Here is a 13,197-nt window from a genome sequence, read left to right on the forward strand (position 1 = left end):
ATATTAATTAAGATCTACTATCTATAAAAAGTATTTGCAATTCATCCAAGATAAGAGATGGCACTTGCAATAAGTAGCTACTTATAAAAGGCTCCTTACGCATGCTACATTCATAGCATTAGTACATTACCCAGTAATGAGCTAGATCAACGTGCTGGAAGTTTTGAAACTTGACAGATCTGATAATTTGAGTGGCTTTCCCCTTTTGCACAGCTTCATCTGAGGGTGAATCATGGCAGAGAGCTAAGAATGAAAATACTTGACCTTTAAAGTCTTCCCTCCAATCATGACAACTATACTAGTTACAACTAAAAGACCCTGTCCTGTGGCAAAGTTAACTTTGTAAATTTAGACCTCTTCATTTATCACTGATTTTGTCTTAATTCTTCCCAAAAATGCAAAAATTGAAGAACAATACTTGGTCTTGGACGTGGCATTAGGTCACAACTCAGAATTCTCTCAACTTTTATTCCTTTTGAATCAAACAGGAACCCCTTGTCTTGAAGTTTCCCTTCATTTTCCTCAAATGTAGAAGTTGACCTTAGCTATAAGCAGCTATTAATACCAAATGGGATTGTCAAAAGTACTGACACATCATGACTGAAGAATGAGTAGATCCATGTTCAGATATTCTGCACTGATCTTTATATTTTCTATTAACATATGAGAAAACAAAGTATCTGTTATTGGGATCCTGATTTCACACACTAAAATTAAGTACAGCAAAAGGTGAGTATTCCAGTGTTGTACTGCTTCCTGTGTTTTGACAGGACACAAGAAGGCATCTCTGAGCTTAGCCACATACTGTTTCCCATTAAATCAGACAACATAATTACAACTGAATCCAGCAAGAAATCTGAATCTCTCAGGGGTAGCTGCAGACTTCAGCATGCTCAGTTATGGATCAATTTGGTATTTCATTACAATTATAATTACTATAAAAACTAAAAATTCATCTCATTTTGCTCGAGGTGCTATGTTTTCATGAATTAAGTAAGAAGCCGCCTTAACTCAGGTGTTCAGACCATCCTAAGCACTTTGGCATATCAGACCATCCTAAGCACTTTGGCATATCAGACCATCCTAAGCACTTTGGCATATATAGAATGTAAACCATTTGGCCCCAAGGTGCAGACCTTAATTGATTTGGCCACTAGCTGTTTGTATACCTACAGCCACTTTCTCTTAAGCAAACGCACCCCCATTTCCTACCATCAGAACGTCTTAAAATAGCAGTTCATCAGAGTCAACTAATGCTAAATCTGCATGCTGGAAAGCATGCATTCAAATCTATTTTAAATGCTGCAAATCTCTTTAAATAGAACCTTATTTTTGAAAGAGCCCAGCTGTAATATGTTTCTACATAAAAGGATTTATTTTTTACCTTCTATACACGAAACACTATTAATGTTTCAGCTTCTTCAGCGACTGTATGGATTAGACTAAATGGAAAGTTGCCATGACAACACCACTGTTATTTTAAGTATTAGAAATTCATGCCAAGTCAAACAAAGGGCATGCGTGGTCAAGAACAACAGTTTTATAACTGTTCTGACAGCCAACAATAAAACATGATGCAATTTCAAAAGTTTTGAATAGAAGAGTTAATCCTTATCCTTAAAATCACAATGAAAATGAAAATTAGTTAACAGGAGTGCAGTTTTAGCTCTATTCTGATAACTTCTGACATTTGTCCCAGTGAGAAAAAAAACTGTCTGATCAGAGTCAGTGTGCTCAAAAAGACTGAGCCCCACATCCCACTTTCAGAAATGGACAGTTAAAAGGTTAAATCACTGGAAGAGGGAGAAAGGGGCAGCTCTTCCCCGCTTTTAAGTGCCTCCATCAAAGTTAGAAAGCTGACAGGCCAGAAGATAGCAGCCTTCACATCCTTCCTCACTGGGAGCGCTACACAAAAATCTATACACATTAGAGTGATTTACAGAGCTGATGCTATGTTATTCAAAGATTAATTCAAGCATAAATCTTAAATAAAAATATATCAAAGCTTAGGTGTAGCTCACAGATCCTCAGAAGTAGTTACGTACCCCAGCTGAGTACAATTCAATTCCCTAGCCACTTAGATAATTCTGTAAGTGTGGCTCAAAATGTTTATAAAGGCTTTTTTTTTTTTTTTTATTTAGTGCATACAGTGCATTTTTGCATAAAGCAAAAGATGCCCCTGCCTATGGCAGGAAGGTTGGACTAGAGGATCTTCAAAGGTTCCTTCAAACCTAAACCATTCTATGAGTATAATTTCACGCATTTTGTAATTTTGTAAGTTCAAAAATAAAAGGACAAGTCTAAAATTGTCTTAAGTGCTAAAAACCCTGAGCTTTTGAGCACAGTTCGCTATATTTTCAGTAAGTAGATGAAAAAGTTAGGAAACCAAATGGTCTGATCAGTTTTATTCTAAAAACTTGAAGCTTTGCTAAAATGCTCTTCAGCAAGTCCCAGACAAGGCATTTTGCACTCAGTGCCTAAAGATAAAGACAGTCAGTTTCAGGCTCATAAAACTGAAAGTTGTTTAAGCTTCAGTCTGAAACAAGGGTGAATTCTGAAGACGTTCTTTAGAACAGAAACACACTGTACCCAACCATCATATAAAAACAAACACTTCTGAACAAAACCTAAAAGCATTACTGACAAGCAGACTGTGTATTTAGTGCTATCAAAAAAGGGCACCTACCTTGACTCTGATAACAGACTTACGATGATAAAAGCAGCAAATTGCTGCAATCAGCATTTGAAAAGCATTATAATCCTTCGGCATTTTCAGTTCTGCTGCTTGTGGCTCCTCAAGGCTGAAGATAAACAGCCACTATTAGCAGTTTTCAGAGGTTTAGCAAGCTTTTTAATATTACCACCACTGCCTGCTAGAGCTGCTCACCCCCGGCTCACGTAACAGCCTGCAACACTTTCCACAGCCAAAGCTGATACTATCAACTCAGTGGCCGCTGGCATGCTTGCTTCCAGCATGCCATATAGAGAGTGCCAGAAGCCTCATGTGATCTGTTTCACTCACCAGCGAAATCCTAGCTCTTCTATCTTGGTATCCCCTGCCTCAGAGATGTATTTAACCCACCAGCTCAAGCCAAACTTCTCTTCTTGATGAGATATAATACCTGACTGCCTCCCTGTGCTGATACAGGCTTAATCAGTTGCTCCAGCTCAATCACACATCTCTACCTGCATCATCAACAATATATACACACAATACATAAAAGGGAAAAAACGGAGAGGAAAAAGAGTTGATTACTGTTTGATGACTGTTCCTCTTCATACTCAGATAAGAATTACACCTTTAGAGCTCCGGTTACCAAAGGAAATGGTAAATATGTTTATTTTTAATTAGGAAGCCTCTGACAAGCAGTCCTTGGAAAAAAAAATAGCACAAAATCAACACTGTCAGCAAGAACATTATTAGTGGTGCAACCAAGGTACCTTTAGTGTTTAAAGCTAGCAGTGGGCAGCTTCGGCTTGGTGACACTCCTATGGGATTGTGCAAAATGCTAGAGAAAAAGAACTGAATTCAGGAACACTTCTGATTTGGCAAAGTAAACAAACACTAAAAATAAAAAGCAACATTTTTATTTATGATTCTATTCACTTGCACAGTGTAATCCATAGCTCACTGGCCATTAAATCACTCAAAGAATCCATCCTATACCTCAAGGCCCTCTCAATAACAAAGGCAAAAGGCAAAAAACTCTCCTAATTACTATAGCTGTTAAGAGACAAAACCTCACCTTGTAACACCTCAGTTAACAGCATTAGCGAAAGGAAAAAAAAACTTACTAGATTGCGGGGTACAAGAAAGCCTGTAACACTTAAAAAAGATAAACTGAAGAGATCAGTCATTTATAACTGGGATGGTACCAAAAAGTCCAGAAGTCACAGGTATTTCAGGTATCAGATTAGGAATAAATTAGTCCCAAGGAGTGGTTAAAAGGAAGAGTTACTTGCCTTTTTCATCAGTAACATACATTCTATAATTAGGAGTGCACATATATTAAATACTTATTGATGTGTTACTTGCAAGACAATACCTTTCACCTAATAATAGAGCACTTCCTTCCTACATCGACTGAACAATGTGAGTGCCCTCAGTGCTTGATCAAGCAATGAGATTTAGCACATAAACCAAGAAGCAGCACTGGAATTTACACAAAGATTCTCAATCATCATAAAACCCCACAACTTTCCTAAAAACTGAGGGTTGGAGCGGCTGTCCTGATGAAGCTCAACATGAAGCACTTCACAGTAGCATGGTGTGGTACTTGTGACAATAGAGAAGATGCAGTACCCTTTGTCTATTTCCTAATTTGTCAAGTTCTAGATTGCAAATCCAGCCACTACCGTAGTTCACTGGCTAACACACGCATATTTCCCTGGTCTCAATAGCTTTATGTGTACTTTCATGTCTTACAGAAAGACCTATTAGTATTGCAACTTCTTGTATGACTCATTTACCCAGGGATACACTGGAATTAGAACTGATATAGTTCTCTAGGTCTAGTTTGAACTATATAATTCTTAATATAGTTCCTTCCCCCAAAACAAACAGTAAAAACACAGGGGAGGCAAAGAATTAAGTTTTTACATATGCACATATGTATGATACATATGTACCTTCCCAAAACTTTTCAACAGGGCTTAGACTCCCCCCTCTAGTCTTTTTCCACTGAGAGCAAAGAGACATAAGCAGCATATCTTGAACAGATTCCCTGGGTTGTAGGCACAATCTCCCCGTTCAATGGGAATAGCACTGCTCAATCTAGAAAGTAAATTTGGCCTAATATGTATTCAACATGGGCATGTCTATTTCTCATCTGAAAGGCATGTTACTAAGCACCACTGAAAAAAGTTAAAGTGCTACATCCACAGCTACATGAACAGCAGGGCATAAATTACAAATGGTAATTGCCTGTTCCTTATTTCCTGTCTGCAGTGGAGTAAGTAAAGAATCAAAAATGAAGTAGGCTGCGAGAATACCAGAAATAATGAACCTTAAAAAATAATACTGTACGATTTCATACAGCAGTTGCTGACACTTTTTATCAACAGTATTAACTAGCAAGAAAGAGGGTGCTTTATTTAGATAGCGCATCTCTTTCTTTTTTTAACAAAGCTAATGGGATTTTTGTTTTATTTAAGGTTAACGTGACTTCTGTACATACAGTTCAATGAAGGTATGACATTTTTAGGAGTCAGAAGCAGAGGCTTTGCATGACTGTGACACAGCAGTATGAAAATTAAGACTACTGTATCACAAAAAAGTACATGAGAAGCCTCTGGTGATAGTATGCTAGTTCCTGCACTGCTGCTTTCAGCCAGCATGACTGAGAACAGCCTTGAGGCTGCTCCACATTACACTTCATATGTAGATAAGATTTACACTTGTAAATTTTGACTCGGAGAAACAAAGGAGGGTTTAGCCATATTTTCCCTCACCTGTCCTGCAACAATTTGCTGATACTTCGTGTTCTTAGACTCTGCACATGAGAAATAAAACATCTTTTTCTTGCACCTTAGAATATACAATCTTTCTGCTAAGTCAAGTTATTGGTGTATTTCTAATGCCCTTCAGCACCAACAGCTCAACCATCAGCTTCATTTCTTTGTTTTTAAAGATGCTTGCCAAGAACCTTAAAATACTAATAATCCCTTCATCTGTTTCTAAGAATAGCTGGCTATAGGAGTTTTTATAAGTATGTTTATTCTGAAAGGATTTCTAAGTTCATAGAATTCAATGCCCCTTGAGTTTAAGGATGCTTGTTTGCATATTTTATGTTGAGCTCCTAATAGTCCATCAGGAAGCAAAATTAAGGCATCTCTGCTAACCCTCTCCATGTTACTACAAAGCCTCTAGATTTATTTAGGGTGTTTTCATGGTCTGGTTTAAATTACAGTCAGCCAGCACTGCATACTGGGACTGTTTCCCTGATACAGCTAAACTCTGTCCAGCTCCACTCACAGCATACTGTAATAGGCAGGAGTCTGAAGCCTTCATAGTGGCTAGTGTGAACCTGCCCTGGGGGAATCCTCTTAGGCTGCTATAATTGTACAGGACAAATAAAACACAATGTAGGTATAATTTCTCTAGGAGGGTTTGGTTTCTTTTTCTCTCAGCACAAGAATATGGCTTCAAAGTTTTCAGTGGCTTTAGTAAAGCAATCAAAATCCATAAAAATAGAAACACTTGAAAACTCACAAGCAGTTGGATCTACAAGAAACTATTTTGAACCAAATACCATCCATATTCATGGAAGTGCTTATAATTCACACACAAGATTTGTGATTTCATGTTACAGAGAAATAACTTCGGACTAAATTAGATGAGGGAATTGGTGGCTTGCCACTGCTACGAATCATTAACAATTTAAATCAGCCTAACAATATTCAGTGAAATACATGTAATGCTTTACATTTCTCTCAACTAAATGAAAGTAACCAGAAAGCCAGCTGTAAATGCAGAAGGCATGGTGTACTGTACAAGGGTCAACCACATACATCCGATATGATACAGCATGCAGCCAAGCCAGAGCACACAGCTCACTGTGAACTGATGATATCATCCAGAATACAGATAAGTCCTTATTACACAGTGCATATGCATATACATACTGTGAGTGCCTATGGCTATAAAATGGTACATGTAAGGTTGCAACAAAGTACAATATGAATAAAATTTGAAAGAAAAAATAACCCAAAGAAAATCAAAGCATTTGTATCTTCAGATTGAAACATTCTTCATTTAATACGTAAGGCTTTTCTCTATAACTAGGTATTTCTTCTTTTTAATATAAGAAGTCAGGAAACAGAACAACTGCTAAATAACTTGTCCATGGAAACAACATCTTCACAATGCCCATTAAGTTTTAGTACTTAAGCCCTTCAGACATGGTCCATAACCTCTAACAAAGCTCTGCGGGGATGCCTCCAAGTACAAGCAGTGCCTAACTGCTTGTTGGGCACTACAAACAAGCCAACTGCTTGTTTACAGCTGAACACTTTTTAAAGTGTAGAATAAGAGGAAGGAAGAGGATGACAATATTGTCAGCAAGTGTAGCTGACTTTCACCTGTCCCTATCTCAACTGTCTAAAGTCTCACCACCTAGCTCATGTCCTACTCTACCTGTGTGAATTCTTAACAGAACTGACTTTTTCATGTTCTCATCTATAATCTCACTTCCTGCATGTTGTTGCTGCAGCTTCTGAGCATAAATCAATAGATACGGCAGCAACTGTGATTACACTTGTTTGCAGTGCACAGGTGTGGTATGGGAGAGGTCAGTGTAATTTCTTCCTCCTCTCTATCTCAGTTCCATGAGGCAAAGTCAGAATATGCTGCAGTTGTACAGGAATAGCGAGAGACCAGAATTTGCATCTATTCGGCTTTCAATGCTTCTTGAATAAATACCTTGGAAAATCTGACTCATACAAAACCCAGATTGGCAGGTATAAGAATAACATGGACAACCAGCTTAAGAGCTGCCTACTAGGTCCTAATTTGCACTTTAAGACACCCAACTACCTTTGGAAAAATCTGATTTCTTATAACTAGACATACAACCTTTAAAGTCAATCTGGCAATAGGCACAGTTTTCCTACTAGTTATCTCCCTGTTAAGAAGCCATGAGCAGGTATAACTGATCCCACCAAAAACTAGTATACATATTCTTGAGCTCCATCTACTGTCTGCCAACCCAGGTACAAACAAAGGAATTTTGTAATGCTTCACCTGTCTTTCCTTAAATTTATTCCTTGTATTGACGGAATGGGGAAGGGAAGAAAGAAAATATGAAAAGGCATGAACTTACTTTTGTTCAGAATTAGTTCACAATTTATGGTTATATTTTCTTCTCTTCCTGCTAGCTGTCATTAGTCTAACCTTAGCTTTGCTAGAGAGCATAAAAGAGCTCTTCTTGTGTATAAAAAGATGCCATTAACACAACTGCTAACTTCAGAGTTCTGTTTTTGAAAGCTTCCCCAGTCCTGTCAAAGTGTTTGTGTGAGACTTATACCAATTGCAAATATAATTCAAAGATGAACAAATTCCATAACTTCACTAGGGGTAAGTGGACACATTTCTAAATCAGCTATTTCTCTAAAACTCCTGAATACCTGAAAATACTTCCTTTTTATACAAAGGGAGATTATGGATGCTTAGCACTCAAAAATAAACCTCACAAGTCACTTGGGCTCTGCCAGAAATCAGTTTTCCAAAAGCCTTTATAAGGGGCCTGTCCTCCTCCCACTCTTTTGCACAATGCCCTCTGATGAAGCAAAAGCAACAAGGTCACCTCAGCTCATACACATCCTTTTCAACAGGGAATTAACAGAAGGGTTTGAAGGCATTGAGGTATTCTACACAGCCAACATAGCATTATACTCCCTCATTTGTGCAGGTGCTTAGTTCCTAATAGTATCCAACACACAAAACCTCAAAGCTACTCCTTTGCCACACATCTCTATTGATGGCATCCCAACTAAAATGTACCAATACTCCTCCTCCTGCCCTCTCCACAGGCCAAACTATGTCAATAGAATGTCTTCAAAAAGAAGCAAGATGTACAGACATACAGAGTGTACCAGTCTTGCTCTAATTACTATTTATAAGCATAGCTCCTAGCTATAAACTAAGAAATTAGGAACTTTATAGGTTTTATCAGTAAAGCATACCTGGAATGGTTATTAATAATCTGCCTTCCACGAATTTATATACTCACTCCCCCTTGTGGTTCACTTGCTTATAGACATTTAAAAACCAGCTGCAGTAGGGCATTGCTCTGAAGGAGCTAAATATAAATATTTTCCTGTCCAGTCATCTTTTGGTATTAGCCCATCTTCAGCATTACGAAAAGGATCCAACCACATCAGTACCTATCACCTTTAAGGCATAACTCCTCTGGAACAATACCCAGAAAAAAAAGACCCAAAAGAATACAAAAGTAAATATTCCACACAGGGGGCACAGCTCAGCAACAGCTAAGAAAAAAAAAAACCAACACAGAATTTGTTAGACTGTAGTCAGATCTTTGCTGTTGTTAACAGCTTAAATATCTCACATGGAAAAGAGTAAAATTCTGTGTGGTATTCATACCTTATACATAAATATATATACACACACACCCCTATTCATATATGTATATAAAAGCCTATTGTGAGCTGCAAGAACTTCAGCTGATACCATCACACAAATATCTTTTTCTTCTCGTGTCAAATGACAAGTATTTGCACAGAAATTGAAAATGGAAAGAAAATAAAACTGACTGTACAAGTAAAGTTTTATGCCCTTTACTGCTCAGTCCACGCTCACATCTTCAGATCCTTTTCATTACAGCTGGGATTGCTCTTACCAAGATAGAGAAAATATTCACTACTATAGTATGGCAATACTATAATTCATCACCTTTCTTTCTTCTCCACAGGTATCAACTTTTGTGGGAAACTGCATGCTCTTTTCTGCCAAATGAGGCAATCCAGTGCCTACTGCAATGCAATGGATTGGGTCCGGGATTACACCTTGGCTAAATTCGGTGCAGGAAAGCATGGTTTGTCAGAAATTATTAGTCACTTCAACTGTCACACATCTGACAGAAGAGAAAACAACTGTTTGCAACAAAAGAGGCTCACAAATCAAGGTGAAGTAGACAATGTCTCAATGTCTTATAAGTAAAAACCACTCTTGTTTTTTAATCTTTTAAAGTGCAAACGCATGCCACCCTTTTGTAGTATTTTTTTTCACCAACACTGTCATTTTGATTTGGAGATATTACCAATAGAAGGGTACAACTGCCAGCATTTGAGAGCTACGGGCATTAATATTTTGGTGAAAAGGGGTAATTAATTTAAATCCAAGTTCCACAAGATCACTAGAGATGAAAATATTACTTCGTACCTCAAAACTTCTACTCACGTTTCAGATTCAGACCTTTGTAGCTTATATTTCATATGTGTGAATAAGGCTAAGAAAGATACTGAAAAGACCGACTAAGTATCCACTGCCACTAGAATTACTAGTGGTGCCAAGGAAATCAATGCAAGGTAATTTTATAGACACTTTTCACTTCGAAGCTCAGTGCAATCTCAGTACATGTAATGGCTTTTGATGGCTCCAGATCAGACATAAGAGTTAATGAGGAATAATACAAGAAGCAGAATATATTAACTGAGTCAAATTCATGATAGGACAGATGTAAGATTAACCCTTAACACGCAAATAGAGATAGTGCATGCTGCTCTAAGAATTCGCAACACTTTAGATTTACCAAAGCATATTCAGCATTACAGAACATTCTCCACAAGCGAAAAATACCCTAAATTCAATTTCAACATCAGGAGAAAGAAATGCAAGAGCCACTGCTAGAAGACTTCACAATAAAGGCCAGAATAATTATAGAGCCACTATCCGATTGACTGAAGTCATATGAGGATTCACAGAGAGTAAAAAGCCCTCCCCACATGACACTGAGAAAAAAAAAAACCAAACCAAAACACCCCTCGCATAACAAACACAAATTTACAAAACCCAAACCAAACCAAACAATCAAATATACATAAAAAAAGTGAAAAATCCCACACCAACAAAAAAAATCCTCCAGAAAACACAAGACACCTCCCCACCCCACCCTCACCTCCCACCCCCCACCCCCGATCTTTGAGCTAATCAGGGCATTCAGTAATTGGGGGTTGGGAAAGAATAAAAATAAAAAGCCCCAAACAGCAATAGGCTAACTGGGGAACCTTTCTACTCTAAAAACATGATCTAGGACAGCAGACAGAAAAGAGCACTGTCTTGCAGAGCTGTAGAATCAGACTTTCTGCATATTTACTGCAAACAGCAGCTTGGATTTTAGTCATCACTTTGCACCCAAATCATTACAGAGCTGCTGACTCAATCATCTTTTCAGAGATTAGCCTGTTGGTCAAACAAAATACAAGATGAGAAAATACTGAAACTTGGATGTAAGATTCCATCATCAATTATGGAAAACTATGTTCTAATAAATAATACAAGTTTTCAGTAACTCTAAAGAAGTAGGGCAAGATTCTCATAATGATTTTAGGGTAAATGACTACTTGAGAGCTGCTGAATTTCAGCTACATATGTACCGCCTTAAATCTTTTCTGGAATCTTCCTGGGCTGCTGAAAGCTTTTAGGAATAACTATCATACATACTTAAAGAAATAGTTGCCCCTTATAAGCAGAGAAAAGGCATATCTTATAAGCAACTTTACTACTATCAAAACAGGATGAAAAGTACAAGACCATTTGTTTAAGTTACTGCAATAGCCAAAACTTATCCCACTAGAAATTTAAATCAAGGTAGGGAAATCTTTCCCCCATTCTATGTCTCTGCAGAAAAAATCAACTAACTACCAACAGTCAGACTACAGGCTTTTTATTAGTACGAAGGTTACAATGGAATTATTACGAAAAATGGATTTTAGTAGCCACGACCTGATTACAAAAATACACACCGAGCGGGGTTTTCCTCCAGAGGGCAGTGTATAACTACAACTACCGATCAAGCATCAAACCTGAAAGTGTTCATTGTGAGACAGGTCAATTTAGGCATTCCACATTACATTAGCTCTAACAGGATCTTATATTTCTGATCTATACAGCTTATATACAAGAGGCAACTTATGTGTAGTGATGTTTCTCAAGCTTCTGTTCCTACTATATAGAGAAACATGGGGAAAAAGTTAAATATCTCTGACTGAACATCACTGACACTGGTAATGATTATTTGAGTTGGATGACAAATCCAGAATGACGGAGAGAGATGTGTAAAGACAGTCAGCTGTATGGGTATACTCCTTTTCTCCTCAACTAAATACATTACGTCTGATAATTCCACCTTGTGTCATGCTGTTGCCTTTGCTGCAGTTGAAAAAAGGAGGAAAAAAAACCCCAAACCAGAACAACATGTATGCGCACAAGGATTCAAAAAGAACCTCCTTATCATTTGGTGCATTAGTGTCAGGCATTCCTCAAAGCTCAGATACTTCATGTATAACACTGTCAAACAATGCATAAACCCAGCAAACTTACTGCTCACAAGTCACAACTCGCATCTCAAGAGGCAAGTCTCCACAGGAGAGTGATACGCAGCAGCTCATGAACAGGTATACACTGTACCTGGCAACTTTTCCAGTGGAGTGGGGATTTCTCTAATATGTATTTCCATGCCTAAAAAAAGCTCCCTGCAATGGAATTCTAACGCCATCAGGAAGATTTTTTTCCAAAACTGTAACTACTTACCATGCTGACACAGATTTTTTTCCCCCTAAACTTTCCCAACCACCCCTACACACATACAAACTCCATGTTTAATAGTACCATATTATCTTCTTGGCACAGCAATTAGAATGCATTAGAATATGAGAGTCAAATATTCACACATATATTTTACTAATATCCACAATATTATTAATTTGTGCGATCAAGTGCATAAAAACTGCATCAATAAACCTCATCACCTGATCAAAGTCCTCTGAAGCTGAACAAAATTCACAAAATATTGTTCTACCTTGCAAAGCTACAAATAATGACCAATAGATGAGAACATCATAAAAAACTGATTTTTAGTTGAGTTCACAAAATGACAATAATTTCTATGCCAGTTTGCTTTCTAACAAAATCAAGGAGGAGTGAAAACGGCACAAAAAAGAACACTGTGGGGCAGAGACAAACAAGAATCTTTCAGTAGAGCTCAGAAGGGAATAATTCTTTTCTGCAGCTGTAACTTCCTTAGACCAGTGACAGCTTTTTTAAAGTCTGAATCTAAATATAAACTTCCCTTGTGATCATGCTGAGCAAATAGTCATAAATTTTTGGGTTTTTCCATTTATAGATCAAACTCCAAAACCTCAGGCCATAATAATACTCATCAACTCATCGGTGATAGGTATTTCTGTAATCGTTAGCACTATTCCCACAGGAAATGTGAAAGGAGGAGGGAAATCTGTTTTTCTTTCTTCCACCCTGATAACAGCCTTAATGACTACAGCACAGACTTCTATCAAAAGATCCTAAAGCATTTATAGTGAATAGGAATGGGATAGAAAGCTATCTTTAGTTCACATGAACTTGATGAAAATGACTCACAAGAACTTCTCTGACACACTCAAATCTGCCAGCACTTGATCCTTTCCCCCCTGCAGGAGTCTGTTCTGTGGATGTGCAGA

At 37.7% G+C, this 13,197-nt stretch overlaps 1 protein-coding gene across 10 annotated transcripts in view; it reads right to left on the reverse strand.

The window, feature by feature from the left end:
- The window catches only part of BCAR3 (BCAR3 adaptor protein, NSP family member), a 94,462-nt gene that overhangs the window by 19,272 nt on the left and 61,993 nt on the right, over positions 1 to 13,197 (reverse strand). The window contains exon 1 of one of the 10 annotated variants that reach the window (XM_065675420.1): positions 2,687 to 2,852. The exons of the other annotated variants lie outside the window; for them this stretch is intronic. Coding sequence (XP_065531492.1) covers positions 2,687 to 2,770 — 84 coding nt within the window. The 5' untranslated portion in view covers positions 2,771 to 2,852. Of the gene's footprint in view, positions 1 to 2,686; positions 2,853 to 13,197 lie in introns of those variants that run through there. 10 annotated transcript variants of the gene reach the window in all.

This window comes from Lathamus discolor, chromosome 3 (assembly GCF_037157495.1).
Source record: "Lathamus discolor isolate bLatDis1 chromosome 3, bLatDis1.hap1, whole genome shotgun sequence".
Taxonomy (NCBI): domain Eukaryota; kingdom Metazoa; phylum Chordata; class Aves; order Psittaciformes; family Psittacidae; genus Lathamus; species Lathamus discolor.